Genomic DNA, 14,417 nt, shown 5'->3' with positions numbered 1-14,417 from the left:
GTAATGATCGAAGTCTTTTTCATTGTCTTGATAAACCATATGGGCTTCAGGATTCTTCCCTTTCAAACTCTCTTGATAAAGCTCAACAAGATGCTTTGGAGTTCTACAAGTCTTAGTCCAATGATTGTCCATTCCACATCTATGGCACACTGATTTACTTGATTTGGTCGAGTGTTGAGGCTTAAACGAAGATCCACGTCCACGACCATGGCCTCATCCAAATGAGCCACGATCATGTCCATGATCTCGTCCATTCTGATTACCTCATCCGCGGCCAGAGGAACCTCAGCCACGGCCACGTCCATTTCGTTTACTTCCGACCATAGCCATAATAGTTGTTTCCTTGGACATGGTGAGCTAGATGGTGACAAATGATCAAGATGGCTCTGTAACGATCTTTCTCATTTGAGTTGTTGTCCTCGGTGATACATTCACCGAGACCTTTGGATTTCAATATGATCTTGGTATCAAGCGCCCACTGAAGGTAATTGTCTCCAGAGACATTTAGGGCAGCAAAATCCAAGTTATTGATTTTTGACATCTGAAATCATAGATAATATAGGTCTTTTAAAAATAAGGTTTTTAGTTTTAAAACATTCAAGTAAAGCCTAATGGCCAAAGTATATGCCTTACGGCCAAGTAGAAACCACACGACCAAGAAAGAGAAGCCACAAGGCCAAGATTCAATTTAGGGTTAATGCATATAGTTTTACATGTAATTGCATTCCTAAGGTGGTTGGTTTCTATCAGTTCATGATTCAATCAAAACAAACAAACAAAACAATCGGCCGAGTAATAGAACAAGCCACACGGCTATTTAGTTTAATTTAATATCATCCCTAGAATTAGATCTAAGTTCAATTGCAATCAATCAGTAGTGATCAGGTTCAGATATGGATGCAACAAGGCCACATGGCCACAGATGATGATCTAGAACAATTAACCTAGAATGTATTAAGGCCACACGGCCACAATCTAATTCGATTTCAAAGTGATAAAACTAGGTCATTAGGGTTTTAACCAAGTCAAGCAATTCAGATTCAAGTTTAAACAATCCTAATCAACATTCCTAGGTGATCAAACAAACAATTAAGTTTCAAATCAAAATTAAAACTGATTTTCCAATTTGGGGTTTTTAGGGATTTTGAAACTTTGATCTTTGATCAAAGGGATTTGATTTGAGATTCAAAACATTTAAGGTTATGATTTGAATTGATCAATGGATCAATCTCGATTTAGGTTTAGGGGATCGGACTTATTCGAGCTCTGATTTACTCTTTTAGGGTTTGATCTATTATCCTAGGGTTTTATCTTAGAGATTAGTTTTTAGGGTTTCAATCTTTACAAACAATCCAAATTCAGTTCTCATGTTCTTAGAATTAGGGTTACCTTTTGTTTGCAGATTGTTGAAACTGGACCACCAAGAGAACCTCGAATGGACGCGAGCTGGTTATGTGCTGATCAAGTCGCGGGCTGGCTGATCGGGGAACGCGAGCTGTAGCTGTCTGGGATGCAAGCTGAGAATGGATGGAGCTGAGGCTGAGTTCGTCTAGTATCAGAAATGCCTTAGGGCTGGGGCTGATTGAATGAACACGAGCTGGAACGCTTGCAAGAACAGATTAGGGTTCGTCGGGTTAGGGTTCAAGGTCACCGGCTAGGTTTTGGGTTTAGGAGTTTTTCGATTAGGTTTTTAGGCTCAGGGTGTTTAGGGACTATCGTGCTGATAACGTGTTCTGAAACAATAAATTAAGAGCTGAATGTTTCTATATTTCATTAATGAATAAGTGTTTCCTTTATATAGGGGATTACAAGATAAGTAAAAAAAGAAAGTATCCAAAACCTAAACCAACTAGGATTAGAAAAGACTACTAATACATAATATGGAAAGATTACAAAGAAAGTAAATCCTAATCATACAAGGAAAAGAAAACACATGTATGTGGCCGCCTCTCTCTCTCTCCTCTCTCTCTCTCTCTCCTGCGGGTGGGCCGGTTTATGGATCTGGCTGGTTATGGACATCCATCGATTGATTTATAACAAATTTATGTTTTTTAAAGCAGGATCCTATTTTATAAATCTAGGATTCTACCCTTGGATTTTATCATATTTACAAAACAATGGAGATATCCATAAATATATTTATGGTAACAAATAAATTTTCTTTACAAACCAAAATAAAGCCATAAATGCTAATTAATTATGAATTTTTCATGGTTATACCACCTAATTTCCCTTGAAATAACTAATTAATGTGCTTAATTATATATTATTCAAATATATTCAGGGGAATTAGTAAGAGTCTTAGATCATCTTCAATGGTTAGAACCCATGATAGGTTCTAATCATTAGTTTAATTATTAATTTTGAAATTTGTGAAGTTTAGAACCCTTTCTAAGATAATTAAATTTGTCATGGTCCAATGGCAGAACCCCTTTGAAGTTCTTAAAAAAAAAATATTTTAAAAGTTGAATTATTAAATTTAAATTTTGCTAACTTATAAATTATTGGATTTCACAAAATTTAAACAAATATGACATAAAAGCATATTAAAAATAGAAATACAAATTTGTAATTAAAAGAGATCTTGAGGAGGAGAACATGTAAACAACTCCAATGTTGGAACTAAAATGCTGAATCTTTTGAACCTGAAGTAGAGACATTAGGTTAATATAAGTTACAACCTACTGAAGCTCCACAAGAAGGGGTAGAAAGGAAAACGATCATACTGCTTTAAAACTTGACGAAAACATGCTGACCACAAGAAAAGGTTATAAAACTTACAGAAGCTTCATCAACCAGAATGGAAGGAAGTTTCTTCTCAGTTGCAATGACAACTACGTTTGAAGCTGCATGAACGAAGCCACAGTCAAGATAACAAAACAGAAACGTTCCTTAGAATCTCTTATTCAGAATTCCATCAGGTCATTATTCATCATTTACAACAAACCTTTGATTTCCAAAGATGTTTGGCCTGATCCAACAGCTGTTAGAGCATGTTCTATCTGAACCAGCTTCCCAGATGGACTGTTATCATAACCACAACACAAATGAACCCCCAATCTAAATGCTCAAAAAAGATGTGTTTGAATGATACAAGAAGCAAATTTCTGTTTCTACATGAAAGCTGGTCACTGGCCTCTGGTAAGCTCGCGGATGATCATAAGTCGAATCAACCAACTGAGACACGTCCAAAGTTCAAAGAATATCAAGAAACAGGCAGAGTTTAACACATAAGTCATTCCAAGAACAATGATATGTCTGTGTGAGATACCTGAGGGAAGACAGTGATGAGTTTGTACCATCCAATAGCTCCGAGGAGAACAACATCTGAATTCTTTGCCTTTGTCAATGTTTCCTCTGATAGAGAAATTCGGACGAGATCCAAAGCAACACCTCCTATAGGCAGCTCCTCGAAATTCAAATCTAATCCTGATACAGAACCTTCGAGAGATCCAGCTAGAGGAAGAGCGTCAACGGCGACGGGAAGACTTCGTTTCCGACGTCGTCGCCAGGAAGCACCGCGATAAAGAGAAAGAGACGAAAAAGAGCAGAGAGAGAAAAGGAGAGGAGGAGCTAATAAAAAACGGACACGGCAGAGGTTTTTACCAATTCTAAAAATCCTCTTTTTAGAACCGGTTTCTATCATTTTTTTTTCTTTTTGATTTAGTTTTTGGTCTTTTTGTTAAAGAACCTCTCTTTAGCAACCTCCAATGGAGGTGCTCTTAATTAGCTTATTTACTTGTTTGATTTTTAAACATTTCTTCTCTAAGCTTGTTGTTCTTGTCACTCCTTGGATATTGGGTTTTATCTAGTTCATGATTTTGGAACTCCTTTTGTTTCCGAAAGTAAGATTTTTTAGATTTTTTTCTTGTTCTACAAAGATAGATTTTCTATATTGTTAAGGTACTTTTTATACTTTTGAGAAACATTAATTGAGAATATTTGAATTAATTAAATTTTATTGGTGGAAAGTTATTTGAAAATGTATAAAAAAGTAAAAAATAAATTAAATTATAAATATTTATTAAATTCTTAATAAGCGTGCATATTCTAAAAAATTTTACTTTCGGGAACAGATGGAGTATATATTAAGAACTTTTAATTTCAAAAAATTGAACATGCTAATATGTGCCTGGTCTAATGTACAACACTTGATGTCAAGATTAGTACACAAACTTACGCCCTGGAAGAACACTGAATAAAATATGATCGACAACATTTTCACAAAACCTCGAATATACATTGCATGCAGTCAAAAACTAAGTTTTAACCAAGTTTTTTAAAAAGGGATAGGTGTAGGCACGCATGACGTCCAGCACCAACACGCGTTGCAGTGATAGCCTTCGTGATTGGTGAACCGAACCACATCCCCACAGTAAATCTGATTGTAAGAATGGCACATTAAACGTGTCCCTTTCCCCAACTCTCTCTGTAACACGTACCCATCCTTTTCTCTCCATATGTCCTTCTTCCTTAATATTCGCCTCTCTTATTGGCTCTTCACTCTCATGAGAAAACAAAGAGACCGGTGTGCTCAAGGATCAACGTAGCATGCATAAACCCACTTAGCAACCCACCGTCTCAAATCAGCAAGAAATCACCACAAGAGGTGGAAGAAGAAGTTGAATCCGATGCGCTGCCCGCTATAATCTCCGATTCAAACAACAGGGTCAGACTCGTGAACTCAGCATACAAGGAAATGATGGGGCAACCAGAGTGCTCGTGGCTAGATTCAATGGTGAAGGTGAAGAGGATGTGTGGTGAAGTGGTGATACAATTCTGTGAATCCAAGATTTCAGAGAACAATAATGGATATTCATGCTGGGTGAAGATAGAGTGGGGAAGAGACGGTAAGGAGGAGCTTGTGCATGCGTTCTGCGATGTGATGAAACGTGAGTGCGACTCCAAGGATTATGTCTTTACGTGGAGGTTTCACATAACCGCTAAAGAAGCTTGTCAGCCAAGCTACAATGCTTAATTAGGTTTTAGAGTATCCGTGTTGTTCTTTTAATGCTTTAGCCTAATGATATATATAATATCCAATATTAAATATCGTTTAGTGGTAAACTCTTCTCTTGTAAATACACTATGAAGAACAGCAAGTTACTCATCTAAGGAAGCGCCTGTAACATTCATTTAGGTAGATTTTGAGATATAACCCTTACTGTCTTATATAACATAACCAACCATCCAACAAAAGTACAACTTCACACTCTAATCATCAAAAAAGTTATACTCTCAAGAACCTGCCACTCTGCAAGTTTTGTTTAGAGGCTGAAGAAGATTTTGTTACCTGATTCTGCCCGAGTTTTTGCAAGTCAGATGAAACTCTGAACCGGAGCCGACAACTCTAGTTCATACGCAGCTTGGTAAAACTCTGCAGCTTGCTGTGATAAGCCTTGCATTTTAGCAACATGTCCTAGCTTCATCCACGCGTCGTGACTTTTCGGGTCTAACCGTAAGGCGTTCATCAGAAAACTCTTAGCGGTTGCAAGTGTATCACCTCCGGATTTCATCATAACCTCTGCTATAGAAACAATGCTGGGCACGTGGTCTGGATCTATCGAGAGTGACATGAAGAAGGCTATCAAAGCCTCTTCGTGAAGTGATTTAGCTTCGAGACACAAACCTGTCCCAAAATGGAAGGACATTGTTATCAACAAGAGCGAAATTAATGAATGTCGAAAACTTTTTGAGTCTCCATACCTGTTTTATTCCAGCCTTTGGGAGAATAAAAGCAGATGGATCTTGCCTTCTCTAGACATGTTTCTGCGTCTGACCATGAACCTAGCTTTCCATAGACAGAGGCCAGGTCTTGCCAAGCTTCAGTTTCATATTTCTTTAGCAGAGTCTGGCAATATATAGCATTATTAGAGTAGTCAGAGAGATCACAAACATTTTCATATTATGACACCCAAACTAGGTACCTTGGATTGTTCAGACTTCTCCTGCGCCCGGATTAGAGCCAGAAAGTTACTGCATGTCTTCAACGCCTGCTTAGGTTGTTCTTGAGCCATCTGAAGCACAGCTTTCAACTTCAGAAGGTCTAACTTTTCCATGTCACCAGCTTCTTCCATTGTAAAGTCCAGAATAGATTCAGCATCCTTGAGCCGTTTCTCCGCTGAAAGGACAGCAGCTAAATGTTTCCATCCTCTAGTTGAAACTCCTCCCACCATACTAGAATACTCAACCGCGCCATCCAAAGCCGCTTGAAGGTTTCTTTGAAACGCATTCTCAACGCTTAAGTTATATACAACATCTGGTTCCGGATCACCCTTGCCCATCGTTGCGGCTTTATTTAGAGAGTATAGAGATTTCTTCTGAAGTAAAATCCGCTCAGAGTCTAGTTTAGAACTTCTTGCAGCGTTTCCATAGCATACGCCAAGGAACCTGTGCGTTTGGCGGAAAAGATGTTCACTCTGATTATTAGCCAAGTCGAGCAGCTTGTGAGAAAAATTTATCCCGTCCCTTGAGTGTTGTGGATCTTCAGAGCATAGCTTTGCCCCAAACAATAACCAAGAAGCCTGCGGTATCTGTCTTGATTCGGAAGGACCAAGGGCCAGCTTCAATAGATTAATGGCAGTTTTATCGATCCCTGCAGCACTGTAACAAAGCGAGAGCAGGTACCATCTCCCCCCTCTAGTGTAAACACCAGGAAGAATCTGCTCCAGATAGCTCGCCAACACTTCAAACTGTCCAACCATGGAAAGAGAGTAAGTCAGATGATCCATGAGTTCTGCATCCCACTGTATTACTCCAACCACCATCTTCTTCACAAGCAACATTAACAACACAATCGCATCCTCCATGCTGTCCTTGGGGCTCGCCTCAACACTAGCGTAAAGCAAAACCAAAGCTAAAGACTTCTGCGTAACAGCTAGCCTTTGAGGATCCAGATTCCACGGTCTGGATAAAGCGCGGCGATACGAAGCAACGGTCTCATGAAAGTCTCCAGCTTTCGTCCATAGCAAAGGAAGCAGCTCGAGCGCCTTGTGGAAAACTTCCTGCAGTTTATCGAATCCGCTGAGTCCTTGAGGAGGCATGCCACTTGGTAGTGCAGATTCAACCATGTCCAAGATTAGTTTGCATTCCTCTGCAGCTTCTGTTAAAAAAAAAAAAAAAAACAATAACAATGTGTATTTAAAAGAATCTACCAAAAGCAAAGCCTTTTTGTGTAGATATTATACCTTTGCAAGAGCCGAGTTCCTCAAGTGATCTAGCTTTAAGCAAGATGGCTTCAAGAAGCAAGCTGACGGAATGCATTGACATGGAGGTTGGAGGAGGAGGGAGAGTAACAGCTTTGGAGGAGCGTGGTGGTTTATTGCAAGGACGAGTTCTGTCGACAATGGCTTTGGTAATCCTGGGAGTTAGGAGCTTAATGTCAATCCCTTTAAAGACCTGAAGCGCTGCATCGAAGTTACCTCTCTGATACTCAAGTCTCCCAAGCAAAGCCCTAGCTTCCTAGAAGGAAGAATTAAAAAAAAAAAAAAAAAGCTCAAAATTAGAAACGAATCTATGAGTGAGTTTCGGTTAGTAGTACTAGTAGCTAATTAAGAAGAAGGCAACCTCGTAGTTGAGGGAGAGAGCCTCTTTTAGAGTCGATTCAGCTTCATCCACTTGAGACTCTTCGAGTTTTGAATCCCAATCGGCTCCCTCTCTAGTTCTGGAAGAAGAAAGGCCACTAGCTGAGAAGTCTCGTGTAGCTAGTGACTCCGGCGAGCCAGGCTGGTCATCGAACCGGAACTGTTCGCCTGAACAAGCACACAACATTCTCTTCCTCTTCTTCACAGAAATGCGATTAATGGATTTCAACAGATGTACGCAGCAGCTGCAATTTTTAACTTAAAATCTCAACAAATCAAAGCTGCGAGGAAGAGTAACGGCGAAATCAAAGAGGACTTGCACGAAAACGGCACAAGGGAAACGCGAGTGGGAGCTTTTATGAAAACAGCTTTTGAGCTTCCAAAGATAAACCTCAGGAATTTGATTTAAACAAACCGAAGAATCAAGAGAGAAAGATCAGAAATCGAAGTTTAAGGGGTTATTTGTCATTTTCCACTGTGTTGTTCATATCACTCTTTTAAGCAAGGTGCAGCAGGCCCAGCGGCTACCACGCTGTCATTTTCTTTCCCTTCCTTTTTTTTTTTTTTTTTTTTTTTTTTTTTTTTTTTTTTTTTTTTTTTTTTTTTTTTTTTTTTTTTTTTTTTTTTTTTTTTTTTTTTTTTTTTTTTTTTTTTCTTTTTAATTCTGATTTGAAATTGTTTTTGGGTCCCATGTGTTTATGTTTTTAACTACACCACGATATGCTTAGATGAAAACATTCCCATAATCACATATACCATAAACATGATCTGAGATTATTAGGGAATCCTATAATTAAACACTTCATCAGATCATGTTTATTATGATCTGAGATTCTTATTAGGGAATCCTATAAATACACACTTTATTAAAACATCTTTACTCTCACCCCTATTTTAAATTTTTAAATAGACTACTTCTCCAACACTAATGAAATAAACCTAAGCTTTATTATAGAATCACTCAATTTTTTTTTTTTTTTTAAAGATAATAATATATTAGAAATGCACTTAATTCGGACTTTATTTTGGATGGAAAACAATCAGAACACTGTAATCAAATCCTGCCACAAATTTTTATGGTCCGAGCCAGTTATGATATAAGTTGAAAACAGGAAGAAAGTGATCATCAAATCCCAAAGGAACACAAAGAAAAATAACATTTTGATATCATCCCAATAAACCACCCCAGTTTTCCTTTTACGGGTTTCTTTCTTGTTAAGCAGCATCCGAGGTGACAAGAATAAAAAGTGGCGCCTCTCCTAGTTTCTCCCTTCCATTAAGCTCTGGTAACTCAATCACGCATGCACACTCCACTATCTTCACTCCTACTCGCTCTGCAACACCAATACGCGGGAAAGAATGGGTAAATTAACTGTGAAACATTGTTTGTTATTCAAGAAAATGCTTATACTTACCAAGTAGACGGATTGCAGCAGCGAGAGTGCCACCAGTGGCAATGAGGTCATCTATGATGATAGCACGCTCACCAGGCTCTACTGCACCTACATGCATCTCTATCTTATCTGTTCCATACTCTAACGAATACTCCTCTGATATAACCTTCCCTGTTAACGAAGCCAAAAAAAAATATTAGGCATTCTTTTGGAAATGATCTTCTACGGATAAACAAGAAATGCGATACTGATGTGGTGCTTTTTATCCACAAGTGTCTAAATGAAACTTAACAAACACATTTTTTGTAATTGGTCAAGATAGTTGATCAATATGTAACAACAAACAAGTGAACAACCACTTGGGCTAATGCAAGTTACCACAAAGAAAAAAAAAAAAAAAAAAAAGTTACCACAAAGAATTATGAACTAGCAAATGAGTAGCCTCGTCATAGATTGTCATAATCATTGCAAGACAAAAAGTCACCTTCGAGACAATTAAAATTTTGTAAACTTGGAGGACCATATTAAGAGGACCTTTCACGTAACTCAACATCAAAATGTCGAGCCCTTCAATTAGAGGAAATTAAAAACATACCAGGCAGCTTCTTGGGCTTCCTCATGGGAACAAATTTGGCACCAATAGCCAACGCAATAGGAGGTCCAAAAATGAAACCTCTTGCTTCAACACCTGTGAGAATTTTTAGAAGCCATTCAGGCAAATATGAAAGAAAATAAAAAACAAATCATCCGAAAATTCATTACATACAAAAAGAAACTGATTTTTTTTTCACATAAGGTAAAACAACACAACACACACACACATACACACTCCGTATCGGATCAAGGCAAATAATAGAGAGGCTCATTTGAAACAGAGCCATAAGTTTAGAAGTTACCAGCAACAACAGAGATGCCTTTGCCTTTGTATCTTTCAACAAAAATATCAATGGTGTCCTTAAACGCCTCAGTGTCCAGAAGCAGCGTCGTTATGTCCTGAAACATGATCCCTGTTCAAAAGTATCCAATTCCAGATGAATTAAGAGCGAAACACAGATCAAGATTCTAAACTAGTTTGAACAAAAGGGAGACCTGGTTTAGGGAAGTCGGGGATGACTCTAATGGAAGAGGCGATCTTAGGGATTCTCGGATCTTGTCCATCTTCTTTAGCTGCTGCTGCCATTTCACTCTCCCGACTCACTGCTGCTAAGAGAATGGGAGCGCACCAACGAAAGAGGGACTCAGATGCAAACACAGACCATAAGTAAGTGATGAATGACGTAATTGCCCCCCACCCAGCAAAATATCTGTTATGATCTAAAGGTAACAGAACAAAAAAAGGAAATAAGAAGTGGTGGGGTCTACCACAGGGGAAGAGGCGGAGGGAGGTGGGAGAACGACGGCTTGGGAGGCGGATCGGAGGAAGACTCTGGCAGATAAGACGGTGGCGAAGGACAGGAGGAGGAGGAGGAAGACAGAGATGGTAAGAAGAAACTATTGATTGCATATTATTTGGATTTTGAGATCTTAAAAAAAAAGGGAAAAGGAATGTAATAATTTTAGAGACGGAGCGGTAGTTGATTAACGCCGTGATCAACGCCTTTTCAACTCCACTATAATAAACACACCTTCCTTGGTGCCTTTTCTTTTTCTTTTTTGGTTTTACTTGTTTCACATATAATAAAAACACACACATGTTAATCATTTCATTTCACAGTCGGTTTTTTTTTCAACTGGAAAACGACATTAATCAACGGGACACCATGTTTAAATGTTCCTGTTTTTCTTTCTACACAGTGTTTATTGACGAGCATAACAGGTAATTGATCTATAACACTGATATCTATTCATGCGCTAAATAATGGGCCAGTAGACGTCTAATGAGGCCCAATGGATATATAGTGAAACTATGCTGGTACACAACCAGTTTCTTCTCTAGTCGTTGAATTCACGAGAACGTACATCACAAGCAAAACATCTCTGACTTATCTGTGACTTGAAGCTATTTCGTTTTCCATCCTTCCTCCCCGTTTCATTTTCAAACTCGCTTCTTATTAAAAAAAAAGCCCTAAAGCCTAATGTCGAAGTTAACTCGTCAACCACCTCCTCCCATGACCTCTCAACAACACTCTTTCCTTAAATATATACATTCTCTTCCTTCTCCTCTCTGGAATCCAGCAACACATCTCCATCCGGTATGATGAACAGGTCTTCCCTCTCCACCATTCTTCTCTTTCTCTTCTTCTCTGCTTCTTCCGCTGAGCATAATGCTCGGACCGAGCGAATCTCAGGTAATCTAGTGCTGCATTGATCACCTTCTCAAGAAACTAGTGTACAATGGTGGTGGCCAAATAATGTTGAAATCTGAGGTTTACTTCAGTTCTTGCTCGAGTTAGACGTGACGGTTTTTACATTTTAAAAACTTTTTCATAATGTCATACACTCTTATAAAAAATTGTGTTCTTATTCTTAATATATATATTTTTTTTTTTGAACTGAATATATAAAATTTTCATAATGTTCTAATATACAAATAAAAATTTTCTCATATGATCGTGATGTCCCAAGCTACCGGTTCCTTTTCCTTATGGTCCGGACCGGCCTAGAGTTAGTTTACAGATAATTTGATTTGCTGAAGTTGTGTAAAAATATGCAGGAAGTGCTGGTGATGTATTAGAGGATAATCCAGTCGGGAGGCTTAAGGTTTATGTATACGAGCTCCCAAGCAAGTACAACAAGAAGTTACTTCAAAAGGACCCTCGTTGTCTTACACACATGTTTGCTGCCGAGATTTTCATGCACAGGTTTCTCTTGTCTAGTCCTGTCCGAACGCGTAACCCCAACGAAGCTGATTGGTTTTACACTCCCATTTACCCTACTTGCGATCTAACTCCCACCGGCTTGCCATTGCCTTTTAAATCTCCACGTATGATGAGAAGCGCCATACAACTTATATCATCAAACTGGCCTTACTGGAACCGGACAGAAGGTGCTGATCACTTCTTTGTCGTGCCACATGACTTTGGTGCTTGCTTCCATTATCAGGTAGAGTTTCTCGCCACTCAAGAACACACTTTAGATTTAAGTCAAAAAAAAAAAAAAAAAGAACACACTTTAGATATATACTTTTGGAGCCAAAGATAACTTAATTAAAAAACTTGGAGCCAAAGATAATTTAATAAAAGTTTCTTTTTATTAGTTTGAACATCAAGTTTTTTGTAATTAAAAAAAATAAGGTTTTAAAATTATTAAAAATTTGGGGTTGAATACCAATGTTTCGCTTTGCCATGTACATGACCGGTTTTGTTTGTAACTGATCTAGTTAATTAGTAATGATAATATTGATTATTTAGCTCTTGTATCATCTCTTTAAGTGCTTGGTTACATGGAAACTGAGTATCTATCTGCTTATGAGTTTATTGCATAGAATTAATTGTATAGTAGTCCAATGAACTGAGTGGAAATTAAAGGATTTTTTTTGACACTAAACAGGAGGAAAAAGCCATTGAAAGAGGGATTCTTCCACTACTCAAGCGTGCCACTTTGGTTCAAACATTTGGTCAGAGGAACCATGTCTGCTTGGACCATGGCTCAATCACTATTCCACCTTTTGCACCACCACAGAAGATGCAAGCCCATCTTATTCCTCCAGACATCCCACGCTCTATCTTTGTCTACTTCCGCGGTCTGTTCTACGATGTCAACAACGATCCAGAAGGAGGCTACTACGCAAGGTACATCTTTTCTAGACTAGTAAAGTGATGAGGTTTTACATAGGATCAAATTGTTTTTGGAAAAATGCTGAATGAAGTTTCTCTCTTTGTATAGAGGCGCAAGAGCAGCTGTATGGGAGAACTTCAAGAACAACCCACTATTCGACATCTCAACAGACCACCCGACAACATACTACGAAGACATGCAAAGATCCATCTTCTGTCTATGTCCTCTAGGATGGGCTCCATGGAGCCCGAGGCTAGTTGAAGCCGTGGTGTTTGGGTGCATTCCAGTTATTATAGCGGACGACATAGTACTGCCTTTCGCAGACGCCATCCCCTGGGAAGAGATAGGAGTCTTTGTTGCGGAAAAAGACGTCCCTGAGCTAGACACGATCCTAACCTCAATACCAACGGAAGTGATCCTCAGGAAACAGAGACTCCTCGCAAATCCTTCGATGAAACGAGCCATGCTGTTTCCTCAACCGGCTCAACCAGGGGACGCATTCCATCAGATACTTAACGGGTTAGCGAGGAAGTTACCTCACGACAGAAGCATATACTTGAGGGAAGGTGAGAAAGTTCTGAACTGGACCGCTGGTCCTGTTGGTGACCTTAAACCTTGGTAAAATTAAGAAGGCGTTGTCTGTTTGAGATAAATAGCAAATATTGTTTCTTTTTCATTACGTACAAAAAAACAGTAGTACACTACAAGAAAACATAATCTTAACGAGGGCGGTTTTCCTCGCCAATTCGTCGTAAAAGAGGCTTTACGACGAATTAGCGAGGAAACGCGTTTGCTCGTTACACGTCTGTCGTAACACATATTTCCTCGCTAATTCGTCGTAACTTAGCGAGGAATATATTTCGTCGTAAAGACGAAGTAGGACGATTCGTCGTAAAGACCACGTCAATATTCCACGTAAGGACGTCGCTATAATACCTCGTAAATACCTCGAAAATAGTTCCTCGTAACCTACACGTAAATACCTTGAAAGAGTTTCCTCGCAAAATACACGTAACAACCACGAAATGATTTCCTCGTAAAATGGTCGTAAACTTTTCCTCGTTATTTCCTCGTAAATGATTCCTCGTAAAATACTCGTTAAATGTTTCTCGTCATTTCCTCGTAAGGTTTCCACGTAAAGAGGTCGTACATTGGCTACGAATTTACTTCGTTTTTATTATTTTACAGAATTTAAAAATATAATTAAAAAATAATTAAAATTATTTAATTTAATAATAAATTAAAATTCAAAATAAAAATAAATCAATATGAAAATATTTTATATATAAATAAGTTTTGAATTTATATAATACAACAACCAAAAAAAAAAAACTAAGGGTCGTTCATCGCCCGGTAGAATTCATCACTCCTCCTCGTAACATCCGCCTCGTTATGTACGTCGGATGACTCGCCTTGAATGGGATGTTGTTGTCGCATGTTCCTCAACATGGACTCCCATTCCGGATTTGTGGCCCCAATAACGTCCAAGAAGCCCTCGACTCCACCCATACGAGATTTTGTCGCGGTCAACTCGTTACGCAGCTGAGCGGACTCTCTACGCAGCTCAGTGACTTCATCATCCCGTCGCTGACCATAAGACGATGTCGCTCTCGGAACATCATTGACGGAACCAATACCCAACGTCCGTCCCTTTTTTTTAGGGACAACCTTAAAAACAAAAAAATAAATATTGTAAGTAAATATTTAAAGTTAAATTAAATGA

General features: G+C 38.7%; 4 protein-coding genes across 5 annotated transcripts in view; 1 reads left to right on the top strand and 3 right to left on the bottom strand.

Annotated features, from left to right (window-relative positions):
• Window positions 1–3,646, bottom strand: part of LOC106330853 (3-isopropylmalate dehydrogenase-like) — a 4,034-nt gene extending 388 nt beyond the window's left edge. Inside the window, exons 1-6 of the mRNA XM_013769258.1 lie at window positions 3,272–3,646; window positions 3,137–3,177; window positions 2,948–3,024; window positions 2,782–2,846; window positions 2,563–2,645; window positions 159–357 (exon numbers count right to left, since the gene is read on the bottom strand). Coding sequence (XP_013624712.1) covers window positions 159–357; window positions 2,563–2,645; window positions 2,782–2,846; window positions 2,948–3,024; window positions 3,137–3,177; window positions 3,272–3,646 — 840 coding nt within the window. The remainder of the gene's footprint in view (window positions 1–158; window positions 358–2,562; window positions 2,646–2,781; window positions 2,847–2,947; window positions 3,025–3,136; window positions 3,178–3,271) is intronic.
• Window positions 3,647–5,089: 1,443 nt separating this feature from the next.
• On the bottom strand, window positions 5,090–8,030 carry LOC106327953 (tetratricopeptide repeat protein 7B). Its single transcript, XM_013766281.1, has 5 exons — window positions 7,567–8,030; window positions 7,188–7,461; window positions 5,928–7,102; window positions 5,707–5,851; window positions 5,090–5,629 (listed from the first exon to the last, which is right to left on the bottom strand). Exons 1-5 carry the CDS (start codon window positions 7,768–7,770, stop codon window positions 5,319–5,321), a joined length of 2,109 nt encoding a protein of 702 aa, XP_013621735.1. The 5' UTR covers window positions 7,771–8,030; the 3' UTR covers window positions 5,090–5,318.
• A 604-nt stretch (window positions 8,031–8,634) lies between these two features.
• Window positions 8,635–10,617, bottom strand: LOC106331641 (adenine phosphoribosyltransferase 1-like). Of its 2 annotated transcripts, none has more exons than XM_013770034.1 (6): window positions 10,340–10,617; window positions 10,067–10,180; window positions 9,874–9,984; window positions 9,573–9,665; window positions 8,999–9,148; window positions 8,635–8,917 (listed from the first exon to the last, which is right to left on the bottom strand). In XM_013770034.1, the coding sequence occupies exons 1-6, from the start codon at window positions 10,479–10,481 to the stop codon at window positions 8,799–8,801; spliced, it is 729 nt and encodes a 242-aa protein (XP_013625488.1). In that variant the 5' UTR covers window positions 10,482–10,617; the 3' UTR covers window positions 8,635–8,798. The 2 variants fall into 2 exon arrangements, with proteins under 2 accessions (XP_013625488.1, XP_013625489.1); XM_013770035.1 differs by having other exon boundaries at window positions 10,067–10,177.
• Window positions 10,618–11,161: 544 nt separating this feature from the next.
• Window positions 11,162–13,377, top strand: LOC106332734 (probable beta-1,4-xylosyltransferase IRX10). The gene is made up of 4 exons (XM_013771225.1): window positions 11,162–11,265; window positions 11,631–12,019; window positions 12,467–12,708; window positions 12,803–13,377. The coding sequence occupies exons 1-4, from the start codon at window positions 11,172–11,174 to the stop codon at window positions 13,314–13,316; spliced, it is 1,239 nt and encodes a 412-aa protein (XP_013626679.1). The 5' UTR covers window positions 11,162–11,171; the 3' UTR covers window positions 13,317–13,377.
• Window positions 13,378–14,417: the final 1,040 nt, after the last annotated feature.

The sequence above is a fragment of the Brassica oleracea genome, chromosome C3, assembly GCF_000695525.1.
Source record: "Brassica oleracea var. oleracea cultivar TO1000 chromosome C3, BOL, whole genome shotgun sequence".
Lineage (NCBI taxonomy): Eukaryota > Viridiplantae > Streptophyta > Magnoliopsida > Brassicales > Brassicaceae > Brassica > Brassica oleracea.
Note: the sequence above shows the minus strand (reverse complement) of the source record. Positions and strands in the feature narration are given on the sequence as shown.

Coding starts and splice junctions, on each gene's coding strand:
- LOC106327953 (XM_013766281.1), bottom strand. CDS start 7,770: ATGTTGTGTGCTTGTTCAGGCGAACAGTTCCGGTTCGATGACCAGCCT. Junction 5,852..5,927: donor AGAAGTCTGAACAATCCAAG/GTACCTAGTTTG, acceptor ATATATTGCCAG/ACTCTGCTAAAGAAATATGA. Junction 5,630..5,706: donor CAAAGGCTGGAATAAAACAG/GTATGGAGACTC, acceptor ATTTTGGGACAG/GTTTGTGTCTCGAAGCTAAA.
- LOC106331641 (XM_013770034.1), bottom strand. CDS start 10,481: ATGCAATCAATAGTTTCTTCTTACCATCTCTGTCTTCCTCCTCCTCCT. Junction 9,985..10,066: donor CCCCGACTTCCCTAAACCAG/GTCTCCCTTTTG, acceptor ACTTTTGAACAG/GGATCATGTTTCAGGACATA. Junction 9,666..9,873: donor AGGCATCTCTGTTGTTGCTG/GTAACTTCTAAA, acceptor AAATTCTCACAG/GTGTTGAAGCAAGAGGTTTC.
- LOC106332734 (XM_013771225.1), top strand. CDS start 11,172: ATGATGAACAGGTCTTCCCTCTCCACCATTCTTCTCTTTCTCTTCTTC. Junction 11,266..11,630: donor TCGGACCGAGCGAATCTCAG/GTAATCTAGTGC, acceptor AAAAATATGCAG/GAAGTGCTGGTGATGTATTA. Junction 12,020..12,466: donor GTGCTTGCTTCCATTATCAG/GTAGAGTTTCTC, acceptor GACACTAAACAG/GAGGAAAAAGCCATTGAAAG.